The 16,944-nt window shown below is 43.2% G+C and overlaps 1 protein-coding gene across 1 annotated transcript; it reads left to right on the top strand.

Annotated features, from left to right (window-relative positions):
• Positions 1 to 511: 511 nt before the first annotated feature.
• On the top strand, positions 512 to 13,719 carry AIP (aryl hydrocarbon receptor interacting protein). Its single transcript, XM_030185959.1, has 6 exons — positions 512 to 863; positions 3,596 to 3,775; positions 5,337 to 5,525; positions 5,711 to 5,887; positions 6,095 to 6,236; positions 12,359 to 13,719. The coding sequence occupies exons 1-6, from the start codon at positions 750 to 752 to the stop codon at positions 12,559 to 12,561; spliced, it is 1,005 nt and encodes a 334-aa protein (XP_030041819.1). The 5' UTR covers positions 512 to 749; the 3' UTR covers positions 12,562 to 13,719.
• The last annotated feature ends 3,225 nt before the right edge of the window (positions 13,720 to 16,944 follow it).

A 16,944-nucleotide genomic window follows, 5' to 3' on the forward strand; every position in this document is an offset into this window, starting at 1 on the left:
TTTCAATAAGCGTTCGTTATTGATTTCAGTAGCGTTTCCCATTGTTATTGTTTTGAGTGAACTAAACGGCGGCAAGCTCCGCCTTACTGGCTTCAGCCCACATAATGGACTAGATAGGCTTATGGGAGGCGGGGCTGGTGGTTGGAGGCGGGGATAGTGCTGGGCAGACTTATACGGTCTGTGCCCTGAAGAGCACAGGTACAAATCAAAGTAGGGTATACACAAAAAGTAGCACATATGAGTTGTCTTGTTGGGCAGACTGGATGGACTGTGCAGGTGTTTTTCTGCCGTCATCTACTTATGTTACTATGTCTCATGCTCGCCATCTCAACTCCGTGGTATTACTGCTCACTAGTTTCAAAGCTATGATAATGTCATTTCTACCCCTTCCTATTTCCCCTTGCCATATTTCCATCTGACCAAGAAGGGCAACCTTCCAAAGCTAATCAAGAAATGTATTAAGTTATGTCCAATAAAAAAGGTATCATCTTATTTTCTTTTCCATGTTTTATTTTGTTTGATTTCTATTGATAACCCTTGCCATAGAAACAAACTAGAGTAGAGGAACATCCATAAATGTGAGGAGGCAAAACGTCGTCAACTGTAGCACGTGACACGCTGAGGTCGATTCCGGAATCGATTTGTGCACGGTCGGTGCCCCGCCTACTTCCCGAAGCTATCCGGAAACTACCGAAGCGCCTCCCGCTAGTGTTACCGTCTTCAGCGCCTGCGCGTCGTGGGCGGCTGTGATGGCGGATGATCGGTCTGCTCTGCTGAGCGGCGCTGGCCGCAGCGTCGGGCTCGAGAAACGCCTGCTTCAACCAGGTCGAGGGGAGCTCTCCGAGTTCCGGGACGGCACCAAGGTGGGGTGACGCGACTCGAGTTACCTCGTATCATTTCGGCGTTTCAGGACACGAAACGCATGGTTCCGTTTCGTGCAGAAACCGCCGTTTAATCAGCAATGTTTCGTTGAGGGGCGGGGCCTACAAGCATGTTCCGCCTACGTCGACCTTGATTTGCCAGCGGCAAGTGATGGACGATCTTGTATCAGGATAAACCCCTCCCTTTTCTCATAGCCCCCCCGCAACCCTTTTGTTGCTCTAGGTTGTATCCTATCAATAAGTTAAAGAGAGTACACTTTAATACTTTCGTTTTGTCTTGTGACAATTTCTCCATGTGGGTTTGTTTTGCACGTCTAAGCCAGGACCTGTGGAGTATGGTCTCAGGCCCCGATGGGCAAACGGCTGCCTCACTAAAATTTTACGAATCGCTAACAGCCAGCGATGCACAAAGGGGATCTCATGCAAATGAGCTGCACGGACCCCCCCCCCCCTTTGTGCATCCTCGCTGTTTGCTTTGGATTGTCACTGTTACTCCAGTGGACCCTGACCCCACACCTTCTTTTAAACTTTCCCTGGTGGTTCAGTGGACCACAATCCCCAGGCAACTGCGCAGGCACCTGGCCCACACTCCGCCCCTCCCTGTACCTTACAACAAGGTGGAGGCAGGAGGGCCGTTGCTCCTGTCCCCCTGCCTCCACCTTGCTGTAAGGTACAGGGAGGGTCGGGTGCCTGCGCAGGGAACTTTAAAAAGGTTCCAGGGTCACGGGAGGAGGGGGGGAAATCATGGTCCACTGGACCACCAGGGAAAGTAAAAACAAAAATTCAGGGGGAGACGCCGAGAGGTGAAAGGTAGGAAGCACAAGCAGGCAGCCTTTATAGTTTCTTGCTTGTGCCTCTCTCCTCTCCGACAGCTCCAGAGCAGCCGTAAAATTTCCTCGTTAAATTAGGGCTACTTTGGAGCTGTGCATCCCGTGGAATACACATTTGATTACGAATGAGCTCATTGTAATACATTTGCATGGGGTTCTCGGTGGCTGCTAACGGCACACGTTAGAGCCATGGAAAACTCCTTTGTGCATTCCTAGCTACCTAAGCGTTTGCTTTAGACTGGCTAGAACCAGTGTAAAGCAGATGTTAATAGCAAGGGAAGCTTTGTGCATCTGGACCTCAGTCTCTCAAATTTACTGCTAACTCTGTAATAGTACATGCATTGTGCCAAAGAGAGCTTATTTCTGGAGTTCATAAGATGTAACACTTATAGGCAATAGTGTGGGGGGGGGTCATCTGTTGTTTTTGCATCTTTGGGGGTACTATTGATGTCCATTTTCTTCTGTGGGAGATTGTCAGGGGGACCATTAGGCCACCTGAGGCAGGGAGGTCAGACAGAACTCTTCAGGGGCATCATCTCCCCACTGTTTGGGGAGCGGCCACCCCGTTCGTGGCATTTACCTGTTTTGAACCATTCCAAATCTGGCAGCAGCAGCGATTCCCATACACTGCCTTCTGCCGGCACCTGCCTCTTCCCTTTACTGTGGCCGCCTCTCTGATGTAACTTCCTGTTTTGTAAGCGGCTTAAGCAGCCACAGTAAAGGGTCCTATTGGTGAAATATAAAGCATGAACAACCAACACTACTGTTTTAAAAAAAACGAGATGGATCCCAGGCAGCAAAACAATTTATTGTGATACTGATGTGTGAAAAATTACAAGAGGACCTTATGAGACTGGGAGACTGGGCGGCTAAATGGCAGATGACGTTTAATGTGAGCAAGTGCAAGGTGATGCATGTGGGAAAAAAGAACCCGAATTATAGCTACGTCATGCAAGGTTCCACGTTAGGAGTTACGGACCAAGAAAGGGATCTGGGTGTCGTCGTCGATAACACACTGAAACCTTCTGCTCAGTGTGCTGCTGCGGCTAGGAAAGCGAATAGAATGTTGGGTATTATTAGGAAAGGTATGGAAAACAGGTGTGAGGATGTTACAATGCCGTTGTATCGCTCCATGGTGCGACCGCACCTTGAGTATTGTGTTCAATTCTGGTCGCCGCATCTCAAGAAAGATATAGTACAATTGGAAAAGGTGCAGTGAAGGGCGACTAAAATGATAGCGGGGATGGGACGACTTCCCTATGAAGAAAGACTAAGGAGGCTAGGGCTGTTCAGCTTGGAGAAGAGACGGCTGAGGGGAGACATGATAGAGGTATATAAAATAATGAGTGGAGTGGAACAGGTGGATGTGAAGCGTCTGTTCACGCTTTCCAAAAATACTAGGACTAGGGGGCATGTGATTAAACTACAGTGTAGTAAATTTAAAACAAATCGGAGAAAATTTTCTTCACCCAACGTGTAATTAAACTCTGGAATTCATTGCCGGAAAATGTGGTGAAGGTGGTTAGCTTAACAGAGTTTAAAAAGGGGTTGGACAGTTTCCTAAAGGACAAGTCCATAAACCGCTACTAAATGGACTTGGAAAAATCCAAAATCCCAGGAATAACATGTATAGAATGTTTGTACGTTTGGGAAGCTTGCCAGGTGCCCTTGGCCTGGATTGGCCGCTGTCGTGGACAGGATGCTGGGCTCGATGGACCCTTGGTCTTTTCCCAGTATGGCATTACTTATGTACTTATGCACTTATGTACTTATGTACTTTTGCTGCCTGGGATCCATCTCGTTTTTTAAAAAACAGTAGGGTTGGTTGTTCATTCTTTATATTCCTTTTTACTTATGCCCGCTAAAATTCTTTTCCCATGTTAGGCAACTTTCTACTATCGGACGTTAAACTGTGATGAGGACCGTACCGTTATAGATGACTGCAGGACCTGCGGAAAGCCCATGGAGCTGATCATTGGAAAAAAGTTCAAACTGCCTGTCTGGGAGACCATCGTTTCCACCATGAAGGAAGGGGAGCGGGCAGAGTTCCTGTGTGACGTGAAGGTAAATGCCAAACATCTGTGTTCCACTTGAATTGCGCGCTTACACGTACATGCCTTTGTAAGAGAGGCCTAAATTGTTTCTCTTATACAGATGACATCAGAGTGTACTTTCCTTTTTCTAAGAACAAAAATGACATTAATATTTTGATATCTCATGGTATTACCTTAGTTGAGAAATGGGCAACAAACTTACATCTCAAATTAAACTATGACAAAACCAAATACCTGTTACAGCACCCAACATCGATATCTCAGATACACAGTTGAGCCTAGAGACTCCCCCCTCCCCCCCCCCCCCCCGAAAATAGAGTCTGAGTTGAGAATATTAGGTGGATAGGTACCTGACCTTGGAAAATCACTGTTAAATAGTAGTCAAAAAAGCGTTTGCTTCTGATCATCGGTTCATTAGTGTTCTTAGAAAATTAAGGCAAATACGTCACTGCTTTAGTGTTGATAATTTCAAGGTGCTGGTACAATCCCTTATTTTATCACAAATTGACTATTGCAATGGCTGCACTACTTTGGTGAGGAAAATATTATTCAGTGCAAAATGTAGCTGCAAAATTGATCTTCAAGTCCAAATTTGAGAGAGTTACCCCACTTTATATCACATTACACTGGCTTCTGGTGGAGGAGAGGGATTTTCAAACTTTATACAGTGATTTATTTGACTCTGCACGGAGAATTACCAGAATATGTAAATCAATGGATAATAGTACCCAAACTCAGGAATAGGAGACAAGCAGGAAACCTCTTGGATCTGTCATTTCCTTCCCCAAGGGAATCGGATTCAAGTCACTGCATGCATTAACTTTACCCTACCAATCTGCAAAATGTTGGAGTGACTTACTGATGGCGCATGAAGACGGTGGACAAGATGGCAGCGTAGGCTTACCATTCCCCTTGCGTGGAATGCAAACCGGAATTAACAGCGTTTCCCATCATTACTAATCTCTTTCCTTCTATCCACTGGCATGCCATCCTTCAAACCTTTGTCGCAAGATCCATCTGTGACCCCTTTACCGGGCTCAAAAAGACTTAAAAGTGATCTCCGCTACTTATATAACAAAAAAGTGGGAAAGAAATGTTGAAGTTTAATAGGCTACTGTTTTAGCATTCGTCTAGATTGGAGTGATTTATAGTTAGTTACTCATTGTCAGATTTATAGGGTATGAAGAATGGTGTGCTTTACTGAACTGAGTACGTACTGTATTGTTTACGAATCGCTTAATAAAGACTTCCATAAATTTAAAAAAAAAATAAGTGATCTCCGCTATAATGGAAGAGCTGAAAAACATAAGTGATTTAAATATGCGTCACTATGAGAAGACATGTGAGCTAAGTGCTTTGAAAATATGCCTCTAAGGCATCCAGAGATAAAGTGGCTTGCCCAAGATCACATGGAGTGTCAGCTGGGGGAGGTGGGACTTGAACCCTGCTTTCCCTAGTTCTCAGCTCATTACTCAAATTGCTAGATGACTGCTCTTCCTTTGGCCCCCTCCCCCCTTTCTGGTGCATTGTTTCATATTGTTGAATCAGGTTCTGTTGTCCTTTCTCTTTAGCACGTGGTGCAGTACCCACAGGTGTCCAAGAGTCTGCGGAATATTGCGGTGGGAAAGGACCCCTTGGAGGGGCAGCGGCACTGCTGTGGCATTGCTCAGATGCATGAGCACCATTCGCTGGGCTACTCTGATCTGGATGAACTTCAGAGGAACCCTCGGCCCCTAATTTTCCAAATTGATATGCTGAAGGTAAAGTGGGGAAGGAGAGAACACAAAGGATGAGACTGAGCATAAGAGAAAGGAGATAGTAAGCAAGCTTGAGAAGAGGGAGGGGTGCAAGTGTGAGAGCATGTAACGTGTGTGTGCAGGATGCCTGTTTCTACACACATGAGAGAGTGAGTGAGTGAGTTCTGATTTTTTTTTCTTTTCTTGAGGTGGAAGAGCCCGGCTCTTACCGGCAGGACCCCTGGGCTATGACAGATGAAGAAAAGCTTCAGGCCGTGCCCCTGATCCATGAGGAAGGGAATCAGCTGTACAAGAAAGGCAGTATCCCAGAGGCCGCAACCAAGTACTACGATGCTATCGCATGCCTGAAAAATCTGCAGATGAAAGTAAGGCCTCTGTCACCACAGCAGCCCCTACTTCTCTCTCTTTAGATTTTGCTGTCTTGATGCTTTCTCACTATTTTTTTCTTGTTACTGCCTCTTTCTTTTTTTTTTGCTTCTCTCTTTCCTGTATTCTTTTTATCTGTCTTCCGTCACCATGTTTGTGAGATCATCTTTATAATGTCTCTCCCGCCCATTACTCCCTCACCACAGGAGCAGCCAGGATCTCCAGACTGGATACAGCTAGATATGAAAATCACACCATTACTGCTGAATTACTGCCAGTGTAAACTTCTGCTGGAAGACTATTACGAGGTGCTGGAGCACTGTAACTCTATCCTCAACAAGTATGAAGGTTAGACTTGTCTCCATTTGCTTTTTCCCTTCACATCACCTTTTCTACTTTTTCATATGTCTGTCCAACTCTTTCTTCCTTTTTGGCTCTTTTCCTATTCTTTCTCTCTTCTGCTGCCCTTTCCTTTGTGTGATACTGAAGTTCTCCTCGTCCGTCTGCACCTTCATCTTTTTGCCTGGATGGATGAGTCAGAAGCATAAAGAAGCAAAGATTCTGCTTCAAATTTCCAAAACTGTAAATTTTTATACATACACGTGTATATACGCATGTAGCTGTTTTTTAGTGATAGTGTTTCTTAAGTCACCTAAATCATAAATTATCTGATTCTCTCAAGTGTTCCCACAATCCCAACCCTCTTCCCTGTAGGTTGCAATCCCGTCCTTCCTTTTTTCTCCTGCTGTTTTGCCCTCTATCCTTTCTCGGTATAACCCTTTAGGAAATTGTAATAATATTCTCTCCTGCTGTGCTTCTCCCCATGCATCTTTCCCCTTTTCTTCTGCTTTTGTTGACCCTGTCTATTTTGTGTTGGTTTTGTTTTTGCCTTGTTTTGTTATTTGATATATATATATATATATATATATATATATATATATATATATATATATATATATATATATATATATATATATACCATCATCCCTATTATCATTAACTTTAATTGTAAACCGCTTAGATGTCTTATGTACGCATAGCAGTATATCGATATATCAAACAAAGTTGAACTTGAATTGCACAGTATCCTTAGGCTTAGTGTTCAGCACCACAGTACTGAGCTTGGGGTGTTTCATATTAGTATGCAAGATGTGCTGTACTGAGGCGGTCTAGTGACTTGTCAGTGGCCGTTCCAGGTCATAGATACCTGCAGAACCTAAAGAGTAGATCTGTTTATTAGAGCTTATTTGTAGGGACAGGCAATGGCTTTCCCAGATCTTCATCTTGTCTGTTTAAGAGGAGATTTCCTGCCATAGGCGCCTGGATTCCAGTTGCAGTGCTGTGGGAAGGGGCTGCTAGCAAACTCTTCTTTAAAAGAGGCCCAAAGTATCAGCCTGCCTGCCTGTCTGACATTGCTGCCTGGATATCTCAGTGCCATCTGAAACTAAACATGACCAAGACTGAGCTTCTTATCTTTCCCCCTAAACCAACCTCTCCTCCTCCCCCATTCTCTATTTCTGTGGATAACACTTTCATCCTTCCTGTCTCATCAGCTCATAACCTTGGGGTCATCTTCGACTCCTCCCTCTCCTTCTCTGCACATATTCAACAGACTGCTAAAACCTGTCGTTTCTTTCTCTATAATATCAGCAAAATTTGCCCTTTCCTTTCTGAGCACACTACCAGAACCCTCATCCAAGCTCTTATCACCTCTCGCTTAGACTATTGCAACTTGCTTCTCACAGGTCTCCCACTTAGCCATCTTTCTCCTCTTCAATCTGTTCAAAATTCTGCTGCACAACTAATATTCCGCCAGGGTCGTTATGCTCATATTAGCCCTCTCCTCAAGTCACTTCACTGGCTTCCTATCTGTTTCCGCATACAGTTCAAACTCCTCTTATTGACCTATAAGTGCATTCACTCTGCAGCTCCTCAGTACCTCTCCACTCTCATCTCTCCCTACATTCCTCCCCAGGAACTCTGTTCACTGGCTAAATCTCTCTTATCTGCACCCTTCTCCATCACTGCTAACTCCAGACTCCGTTCCTTTTATCTTGCTGCACCATATGCCTGGAATAGACTTCCTGAGCCGGTACGTCAAGCTGCATCTCTGGCCGTCTTCAAATCTAAGCTAAAAGCCCACCTTTTTGATGCTGCTTTTAACTCCTAACCCTTATTCACTTGTTCAGAAACCTTATTTTATCATCCTCACCTTAATATTCCCTTATCTCTTGTTTGTCTGTCCTAATTACATACGTCTAGTAGCGCTATAGAAATGATAAGTAGTAGTAGTATGTTTATCAGAAACTTGTATTAGGCTTGGTGATAGGTCCAATGAGCCCGGCTGTCTTACTTTTAGTAAAACGATTATTTAGGTGTGTCCTGTTTAGTCTCTTGTGGGTTGTGGGAGGAACAGGGTTTCAGCTTTGTTTTATTTGTAGCTTTTTATTTATTTATAACATTCTTATATTCCGCCTACCTACAAACCTATATATTTTATTTGTGTTGGTTTTAAGATTTTGTAATGTATTGCAATGTGCTGAGCCAAGCATGAGTCTGATTCAGACAGACAGATGAGAAATTTGTTAAATATCTAATAACAGTTTGTGGACTTTTCCTCCAGGAAGTAGTCTGTTTTTAAACCCAGCTATGCTAACTGCCTTACCACATGCTATAACAACAGGTTTCATGGCTTAATTGAAGGTTAAGTGAAAAAAATACTTTCTCTGATTTTTATTTTAAATGTTCATGGGGTGCCCCTTCATGTTAGTGCTATTTTAAAGTTAAACAACTGTTCCCTATTTACCCCTTCTGTCCCACTCATGCTTTTATAAACTTCTATCATACCCCCTCTGTCATCTCCAAGCCGAAGAGCTCCAACCTATTCAGCCTTCCTTCATAAGGAAGGTGTGTTCACCCCTTTATCATTTTTTTCACCCTTTTCTGAACTGTTTCTATTTCTGCTGTATCTTGTGAGATGTGATGATCAGAATTGCTGCTTTTAACTCCTAACCCTTGTTCACTTGTTCAGAACCCTTATCTTATCATCCTCACTTTAACAGCCCCTTATCTCTTGTTTGTCCTGTTTGTCTGTCCTAATTAGATTGTAAGCTCTGTTGAGCAGGGACTGTGTCTTCATGTTCAAGTGTACAGCGCTGCGTAGTCTAGTAGCGCTATAGAAATGATAAGTAGTAGAATTGCACAGTATTCAAGATGAATTTGCATTATGGATCAGTACAGAAGCATTATGGTAGTCTCCATTCCTTGCTTGATTGAAATAGGCTCAATGTGCAATGTCAATGCATTGTCAATTATGACTCCACAATCTTTTCCTCTGTTGTTAACTAGCCGGTGAGCCCATGAAAACGGGCTACTTTTGGAATGGGGGGGGGGTTCCGAGCCCCCCCCCCCCCCCGAGGTCGGCGCCGCCCCGCCTCCCCCGGAGTCGCCGCTGCCGCCCCTCCACCCGGCCCGAGCAGCACTGTAAACTTACATCAGCACGCAGCAGCAGGCACATCAGCAAAGCTGCCGTCAGGGCGGGCTTCCTTCTCTGCCTGTGTCCCGCCCTCGTGTGACGTAACGTCGGCGAGGGCGGGACAAAGGCAGAGAAGGAAGCCCGACGGCAGCTTTACTGATGTGCCTGCTGCTGCGTGGTGATGTAAGTTCACAGTGCTCGGCCAGATGGAGGGGCGGTGGCGGTGACTCCGGGGGAGGGGGAGCGGTTCCGACGTCTGCAGCATGCCAGTAGAGACTTTCCTCTCTGTCCCGCCCCCGTCATCACGTATTGACGCAGGGGCGGGGCAGAGAGGGAAGTCTCTACTGCGCATTTGCGAGTGAGTACGGTCACTCGCCGTTTATATGTTTGATTCCTCATATGGAACTCAGTGTTAGGATTATATGAATATTTTTCCCTTGCTTTGCACTTTTCCATATTAAATTTCATGTGCTGTTTGGATGTCCAGGTTCCCGGTCCCACCACATCCTCCTGCAACACCTTACTGTCTACTAGTGAATTAACAACTTTGAATAATTTTGTGCTGTCTGTGATTTTCATCGCCTCACTCATTGCTCCTCTTACAGATTATTTATAAATATGTTAAAAAGAACTGGTTCCAGTACAGCCATTTTTTACCTTTCTCCACTGATAAAACAGACCATGAGGAAACGGGGAGTAGGATCAATCGTTTGGTCAGTTACCAACCCATACTAGGGCATTGCCTCCTATCCCATGACCTGTTAGTTTTCTGAGGAATCTTTTTCATGGGGGGGAGGGGGAATCACTTCCCAGCTGGCTTCATGCTTTCTTCCCCCCCCCCCCCCCCCCCCCCCCCCCAAACCAGGCTACCAAGCAGGCTTGACAGTTTCTCTTCATCTCAGCTGCTTGAGGAAAGATGCTTTTGGTAAGATATGAAATTTTTGTTTTTGAAACTAGTGTTTTTCTGTGGAGTTCTCCTTCTTGTTCTGAGAGTTATGGTATCTGTATCTTTGGAACAAAATGAGAAGAGAAGCAGGAGTGATAGGGTAGGGGAGAATGTGTGTTTACTGGCCACCAGAGGAAAAGAGGGGGATGTGAATGCTGGAAGAAACTGCTTTCCTCTCCAGTCGCACAACCAACCAGTAAATATATATTCTTCTTCTCTTTATTTTTGAAATGGGTTTGTAAGCAGAGATACTAGGATTATAACACTGAAATGGTGAGGGATTTATACATTTAAAAGGCAGGGCTATAAATTTGTGCTTAAGAGTACTATTACTACTTAACATTTAGGCACCAAATACCAGTGTATGTTACAGAATACCAGCGCATACACAGATAACATACTCTACTAATTGCCACTTACCTAAGTATACATTAGCTGCAATTCTGTAAAATATGTATATATGTGAAAGAGGGACATTCAGGTTGCGGAGTATGTGGGGAGTGGGGGCAGTGGATGGCTCTACTGTAAGTTACATGCGAATGTGGTGCCACAAGTCGTGAACACTTATGTCAGCAATTGTTATGGCCTATGTGATCATGGCTACGTGTTCACCTTATTCCCATCTTTTATAACAGAACTTACCTGCCTAAGTGCCCTTATAGAATACAGCTGGATGCCCTGAGTTTTGACATTAATTTTGTAGCGCCTCATGAGCGCCCTTTACTAACTTGCCCCCTTAGTAGCCATGACTAAACGTATGTCCCTTATCTGTCACTTTTCAGTGGCACTATTGTTAGATGGATTTCCATCAGCCCTACAACTGCTGCAGCACTGTAAGGATAGAGCAAGGTCGTTTTGCGATATTATAGAGAAGTAACAATATTCAGCTGCTGTACAAAGGTCAGGAACAGTGGGAAGTGGACTATGGCTTTCCAAGAACAAACAAAGAGAACTTCAAGATCTCAAAATCAAAATGTATTGATAACTGAAGACTCGACACAGTACTGTGTTTCAGCCGAAAGGCTTGCCTCAGGAGTCTCAACCCTATTGGTGAGAAAGCATGCAATAATTCCAACATAGCAGTGAACGACAAAGAGATATTGGAAGAATGGTCTTAATAGAGACCTTTGGTGAGTCGAGTAGAGGTGCAGCAATGCTCATTGGAATGATGGCAAAAATGCCATCTGACAAATTTAGGCCAATTAAAAAATGTGTTCTAAATTAGCCTAGCAGCGATATTCAGCCACTATACATATCACTGTGCAGTTTAATTTAGGACTGTCTTTTTAGCTGGCCAAAATTACACCATTTATCTATTTATCTATCAGCTGAATGTCTTCACTATCTCCTGGATTCTATATGTGGCACCCAGAGTTCCACATGCAACTTAATTGATTAATGAGCCCTTAACTAGCAATAATTGAGCGCTAACAACCAATTATTGCAGTTAATTGGCATTGGTTAGGATTTGCACATAGCGTGTATCTGAAAATGGGGCGTGGCCAGGGACGCTACACAAAGTTACATGTGGAATTAGAGGATTCTGCCCTTCCGCGCCTAACGGGCACCAGCATTTACACCAGGTTTTAGTGGCTATAAGTCTGTCACCCAAAAGTTAGGTGCGGAATCTGTGCTAAACACTATTTGTTTTTCTATAAAGGGCATGCACCTTATATAGCTTAGGGCTGACTTTTTTCGGCACACAAGTTTTGGTCATGTTTATTAGAATTCCCTTCCATATGTGTATCTACCTGTAGCTGCCACAGCTAGAGACAGGCACTGAATATACACGTTTCAAATACCATGGTGAGACTGAAATTTGATCCCTGTGTTTTTAAAAGTTGAAGTGTCAAAACCAGTTTTCAGTACCACTGTTCCGATAAGCCGTCATAGGACCAACGTAAGAATTATCAAAGGTGACGGATATGAGCCTTTGGACTTATGTAGGTCCCTTCTTCACAACTGGAGCTCTTAGTAGTTGCCTTCCTTTGTGTTTGTTGTTCCTTATTATCTTTCTCTCACACACCGTCCCTGTCTCCATTTCCACAGATAACGTGAAGGCATACTTCAAACGTGGAAAGGCGCATGCTGCCGTCTGGAATTCCACTGAGGCGCAGGCTGACTTTGACATGGTTGTGCGCCTGGACCCGTCACTGGCTCCTGTGGTTGCAAAGGAGTTAAAAAAACTGGAGGTCCGGATGAAGGAAAAGGATCAGGAAGACAAGGCTCGATTCCGAGGCATCTTTCTGTAACTAGGCAGATGAAAAGATGTGACGAGGGAAGCGTTGACCAGAATCTATTCAGTTTCATATCATGTCTCTGGGTCATTCTTATGAAGGCTGACTGAGACTTGCAGAGATCGTACATTGAGATCCACTTGGAAGTTCTTATCAGGATGAGCTTCGGTGGGCAGCTGCATATACAAAGATCAGCGTGGCTGCTTATCTCTGATCAGGAGTCATCTACTATGGACAATGACATGGGAGCCTGACTCCACCACTGGCTTCAGGGTGGGGAAGTGAGATTTATCTGTCCATAGAATAGGCACAGCATGGGTAGCAAGTGTATGAACATTGTCTAATTCTGCCCAAGCAATACATATCCATTTCTTTTCTAGAGGAGCTACTTACATAGGTGAGAGATTAGTCAGTCCCTGGCCCAAGTCTTGGCCAGGACTGTGTACTTGTGCTTAATAAGTCAGTTGTGCTGGTTATTTGGGTGAAGCTTGCACTGGTTCATTGTCAAGGAGACAGAGACCAGCACTTTATTTCCTTTTAATTTGGGCTGGGTTCCCCACCCGTGGAAGCACCAGTTTCTAAAATGGGGCAGAGAACCAAACTGCATCCAGAACTTGTGGAAAGTTGCATGCCCTTCCCCCAGTCCCCTTTGCCATGAATTAGTCAATGTTTTAGAAGCTTTCAGCATGACCAGCTGTCCCCACTATGTGTCAGTGGAAGACACCAAAAAATTCTTCAACTCAGGCTTGTCCAAGTTCAGTCCTTGAGAGCCATGAACAGGGCCAGTTTTTCAGGGTATTCCTAATAAATATGCACATGGGGTTTGACACTAGATTTGAAAAATTTAAGATCAAGAATGGAAGCTGGAAAGGGAATCGTGACTGAGAATCATTACAGTCATGGACACGAGTTTATCACTTAACGACTGAAGGAATTGATGGTTACTGAATTATATGGACAAGCAAGTTACTATTAATATCTAATCAACCTGTTTTTACAGTCAGTTGATAAACTTAATGCAAGTTAAGACTGGTTCAAAAATGGAGTTATCACATGAGTTGTGGTAAGAATATAGAGAAAGAACTATAAATTGTTAAACTGAATGCTTTTTATAGTTATGTAGAGAGATGTGGTAGCCATGTTAGTCCACTTTTAAAGGTCATCAATAGAAATAGAATAAAATAAAACATAAAAAAGAAAATAAGATGATACCTTTTTTGATGATCTTATTTTTTTCTCTGTTTTATTTTATTCTATTTCTATTGATATACTTATATAAACATCATTACCTCAGGAGAAAGAGTGAGAACTAGTTTTAATATTGGATATATGAATGTATGGTGAGAGAATTGTTAGAGTGGGTATGTATGAGTTTATACGTTGAGAATGTGAGAGTGAGTGAATATAACATGAGGAGGCATAGTTAATTCCATAACTAAGAAGATATTTCAGTAGTGTTTTGTAAAAATAAAGTTGAATAAGGAAGCCCTAAACGTAGCTATTTTATGATGAGGTCATAAATATGCCTGAGAGAGATTTACATGCCGTTGTGCTGGAGGGCAGGCAAAATTCTCTTATGCATTTTTGTTGGGAATATCCTGACAAAAACTGGACCTGTTCATGTCCCTCGAGGACGGAGCTTGGACAAGCTTGCTTTAAGTAGTTGGAGTAGTCCATTGAGGTGACCATTGCAGATGACACTAAATGCTGTTATCTGATTCGTCTACACATACAAATTGTGTAGCACAACATTTACTCCTGCTCTGAAGAAGGTGTGAATGGATGTGTGCACTCTGTGTGATGTATACGTGTACTGTTCCCCGGGAATGCTTGTGCACTGATTGTGTAAAACTAGTCACAGTCTTGCAGTGCACCTACTTATTTTTACATGTGTGTATACCCATATTTTTATAAGAGCCAATTTCTGTCTGCATATGGAAAAAGGTTTTTTTAATTACCCCATAGTGTCTGAGGTCATTCTCGACATCGCTGTCACTCTGAATCAGGTGTCCTTGATGTCAGAAGTGACAGTGTGGCCGACATGGGTGATCTCAGAAAAGCTTGTTAAAGAAGTTCAATGTAAAAATGAAATTGTTTCCAGGTGTCTATAGAATTTCTGTAGACGTCTGTGCCCTGAATGTTAAAATTAGACAGAGCTTATGCTCTAGTAGTTGAATACAGAGTTAGAGAGATTTCATGTCCATCTGGTCTCCTTCAGTTGGAAACTGGTTTCCAGAGTGCTCTTTCTTTCTGGCATAAGGCTTCTAGATCCAGGTGATCATATGTCCATCTGCTGATGTTAAAAATCCATTTGTAAGCTAGATTTCTGTCATGCCGTGCTTGTACACCTGTCTTGGATAGTACCCTGGGGTAAGGTTGGAGCTGTATTGAACCATGGTGGAAAACTCAGAGTGGGGTGAATTGAGAATTACTTGAGTATTATTTTTTCTTACTGACATCTAGAATCAAGGGTCCCTTTTTCCATCATGTATTTTTAACTATTTTTTATATGCTTTGGGTGTGTATATGTGTATATATTTATCTACATACATATATATTATATGAACAGATTTATGTATTTATAGCTAGAAATGTTTATTGTATTCCTGAGCTGTCTGTTTTGCTGACATGGGCAAAAGGAACAAGAGGGGCAGCATTGGATCACAGTGCAGAATGTTCTCTTCTTAGATTCACAAGAACATGACCTCAGTCGATAGTGTCCCTGTGTTTCAAGAACTCGGGGGGGGGGGGGGGGGGGGGGGGGGGGGGGGGGATGAGCATTTTCTTTGCTTTTCTCTCTGTGCTCATCATTTGTGATAAGTTGCCGACTTGTTCCTAGTGTTATATAGCCAGAGATATTAGTATTTTTGTTGATTTTATAATTGTGGCTGTTACCATATTACAATTTTTAAAGATGTAAACCTGTCTGTTTTATAAGGGAGTGAAGATTCTAAGGGAAGGGGGCAGGGCGGTGGTGAAATTTGTGTGGCAAGGACAGCTGATAATTACTGCTTTACTCATAGTTCTCTCTGACCCTGCCTTTAGCATCTGCTTCACAAATGTCATTTTGATATCAATTTGGTGTAAGGAGTGGGTTGGCAACACCATCCCCCTCCCCTGATTTTTTCGAAATTAGTGGTTCAGAAAGACAGATGCTTGAGAGAGAGAGAAAAGGTGCCCATAGCCCTTGCATGGCTGGCAGCAGCAGTTGTGCCAATCACATCCTCCCCCCCCCTCCCCCACATTTTTCTGCATCCTATTTCCACTCCCCTTTTTCTTAAGTCAGGCATTACTGCAGCTAATGATCACCTGAACAGCATTCTGCCTTTGAGCTGTTGTGCATTAGCCTTTTTTTAAATGTTATGTTCAGTTTATTGATAGGAAACAGCCAAATACACAGTAAGGTCTACAAAAGCTGCACTTCCAGATGGCTAGTTTAATGCTGATGAGTTTTGCATTCTTACACTGTGATTGTAATGAGAGAGAGTGGACCATTAAGCAGAGATCCCTAACTCACACATCGATAACACTTTTTTTTTTTTCTTTTCTAGAAAAAACACTGCCTCCAATGTTTATCTTAAAATCTTTTTTAAATTCATTGAAAACTTGCAAGTGTAGCTTTTTCTTCCTCTTGAGTTTGGTGGAATGTTAAACCAACCAAGGACGGTTGTTGGCTGTTCCAGTGCTGTCAACCACTAAGCCATCAGAGGTGCTTTGAGCAAGGTCTGGGGATGTGTAATGAAGTTTTTCATACAGTTTTCAGGACTGCGTCTCCCAGGATGTCTAGAGACATCAAAAATCTCAGGATTGACGGAAAGTGTCTTGCGGCTTAAATATTATGTGGAGGCTCTGGAACCTGAGAAGCTCTAGAAACAATAAAGTTTGTAGTAACGAATAGGTCATGTATACTCTTTTTCGAGAAAATAAAGTATTGTCAGACAGGCAGGATAATGATTCTTACATCTAGATAACATCATCCAATAGAGCCCCAGTGTGAACACTACCCAGCGTCCTGTGCCTTTAAGACGTTTTTGGCAGCATCCTTCCCACCCAACATGGGTGCGCAGGACCATCAGTCCTTTGTTTTCTGTGGAGCAGAGAGGTTGTGCTTCTCCATATCTCCTTAGTGCGTCAAAAGCTTTTCCTTTCTTAAAAATTTTCTTCAGTGCCTTCCCTTGCAGTACTTTCTTCATTTTTCTTCTTTCTTCTTCCCTTGCGCTGTTCCTCTATTTTTAAAACTTTTGTGGCAAGTGTAAGCTTTATTTTTGGTGACTCTTTAGGCCTTCTTAGCCTGAGCACTGGTCAGCATACCCCTTTTTATTTTTTTCTTCTGGGTTTTCCTTTTTCACAATTGAGCTGTTTTGATTTGGCATCAGCTGTTTGGCGCTCCTAAGTCCA

This window comes from Microcaecilia unicolor, chromosome 1, assembly GCF_901765095.1.
Source record: "Microcaecilia unicolor chromosome 1, aMicUni1.1, whole genome shotgun sequence".
Taxonomy (NCBI): domain Eukaryota; kingdom Metazoa; phylum Chordata; class Amphibia; order Gymnophiona; family Siphonopidae; genus Microcaecilia; species Microcaecilia unicolor.

Bases quoted from the DNA above. Each gene is read 5' to 3' on its own strand.
- AIP (XM_030185959.1), top strand. From the start codon at position 750: ATGGCGGATGATCGGTCTGCTCTGCTGAGCGGCGCTGGCCGCAGCGTC. The intron at 864-3,595 runs GTGGGGTGACGC...TTCCCATGTTAG, and splicing joins AGTTCCGGGACGGCACCAAG to GCAACTTTCTACTATCGGAC. The intron at 3,776-5,336 runs GTAAATGCCAAA...CTTTCTCTTTAG, and splicing joins AGTTCCTGTGTGACGTGAAG to CACGTGGTGCAGTACCCACA.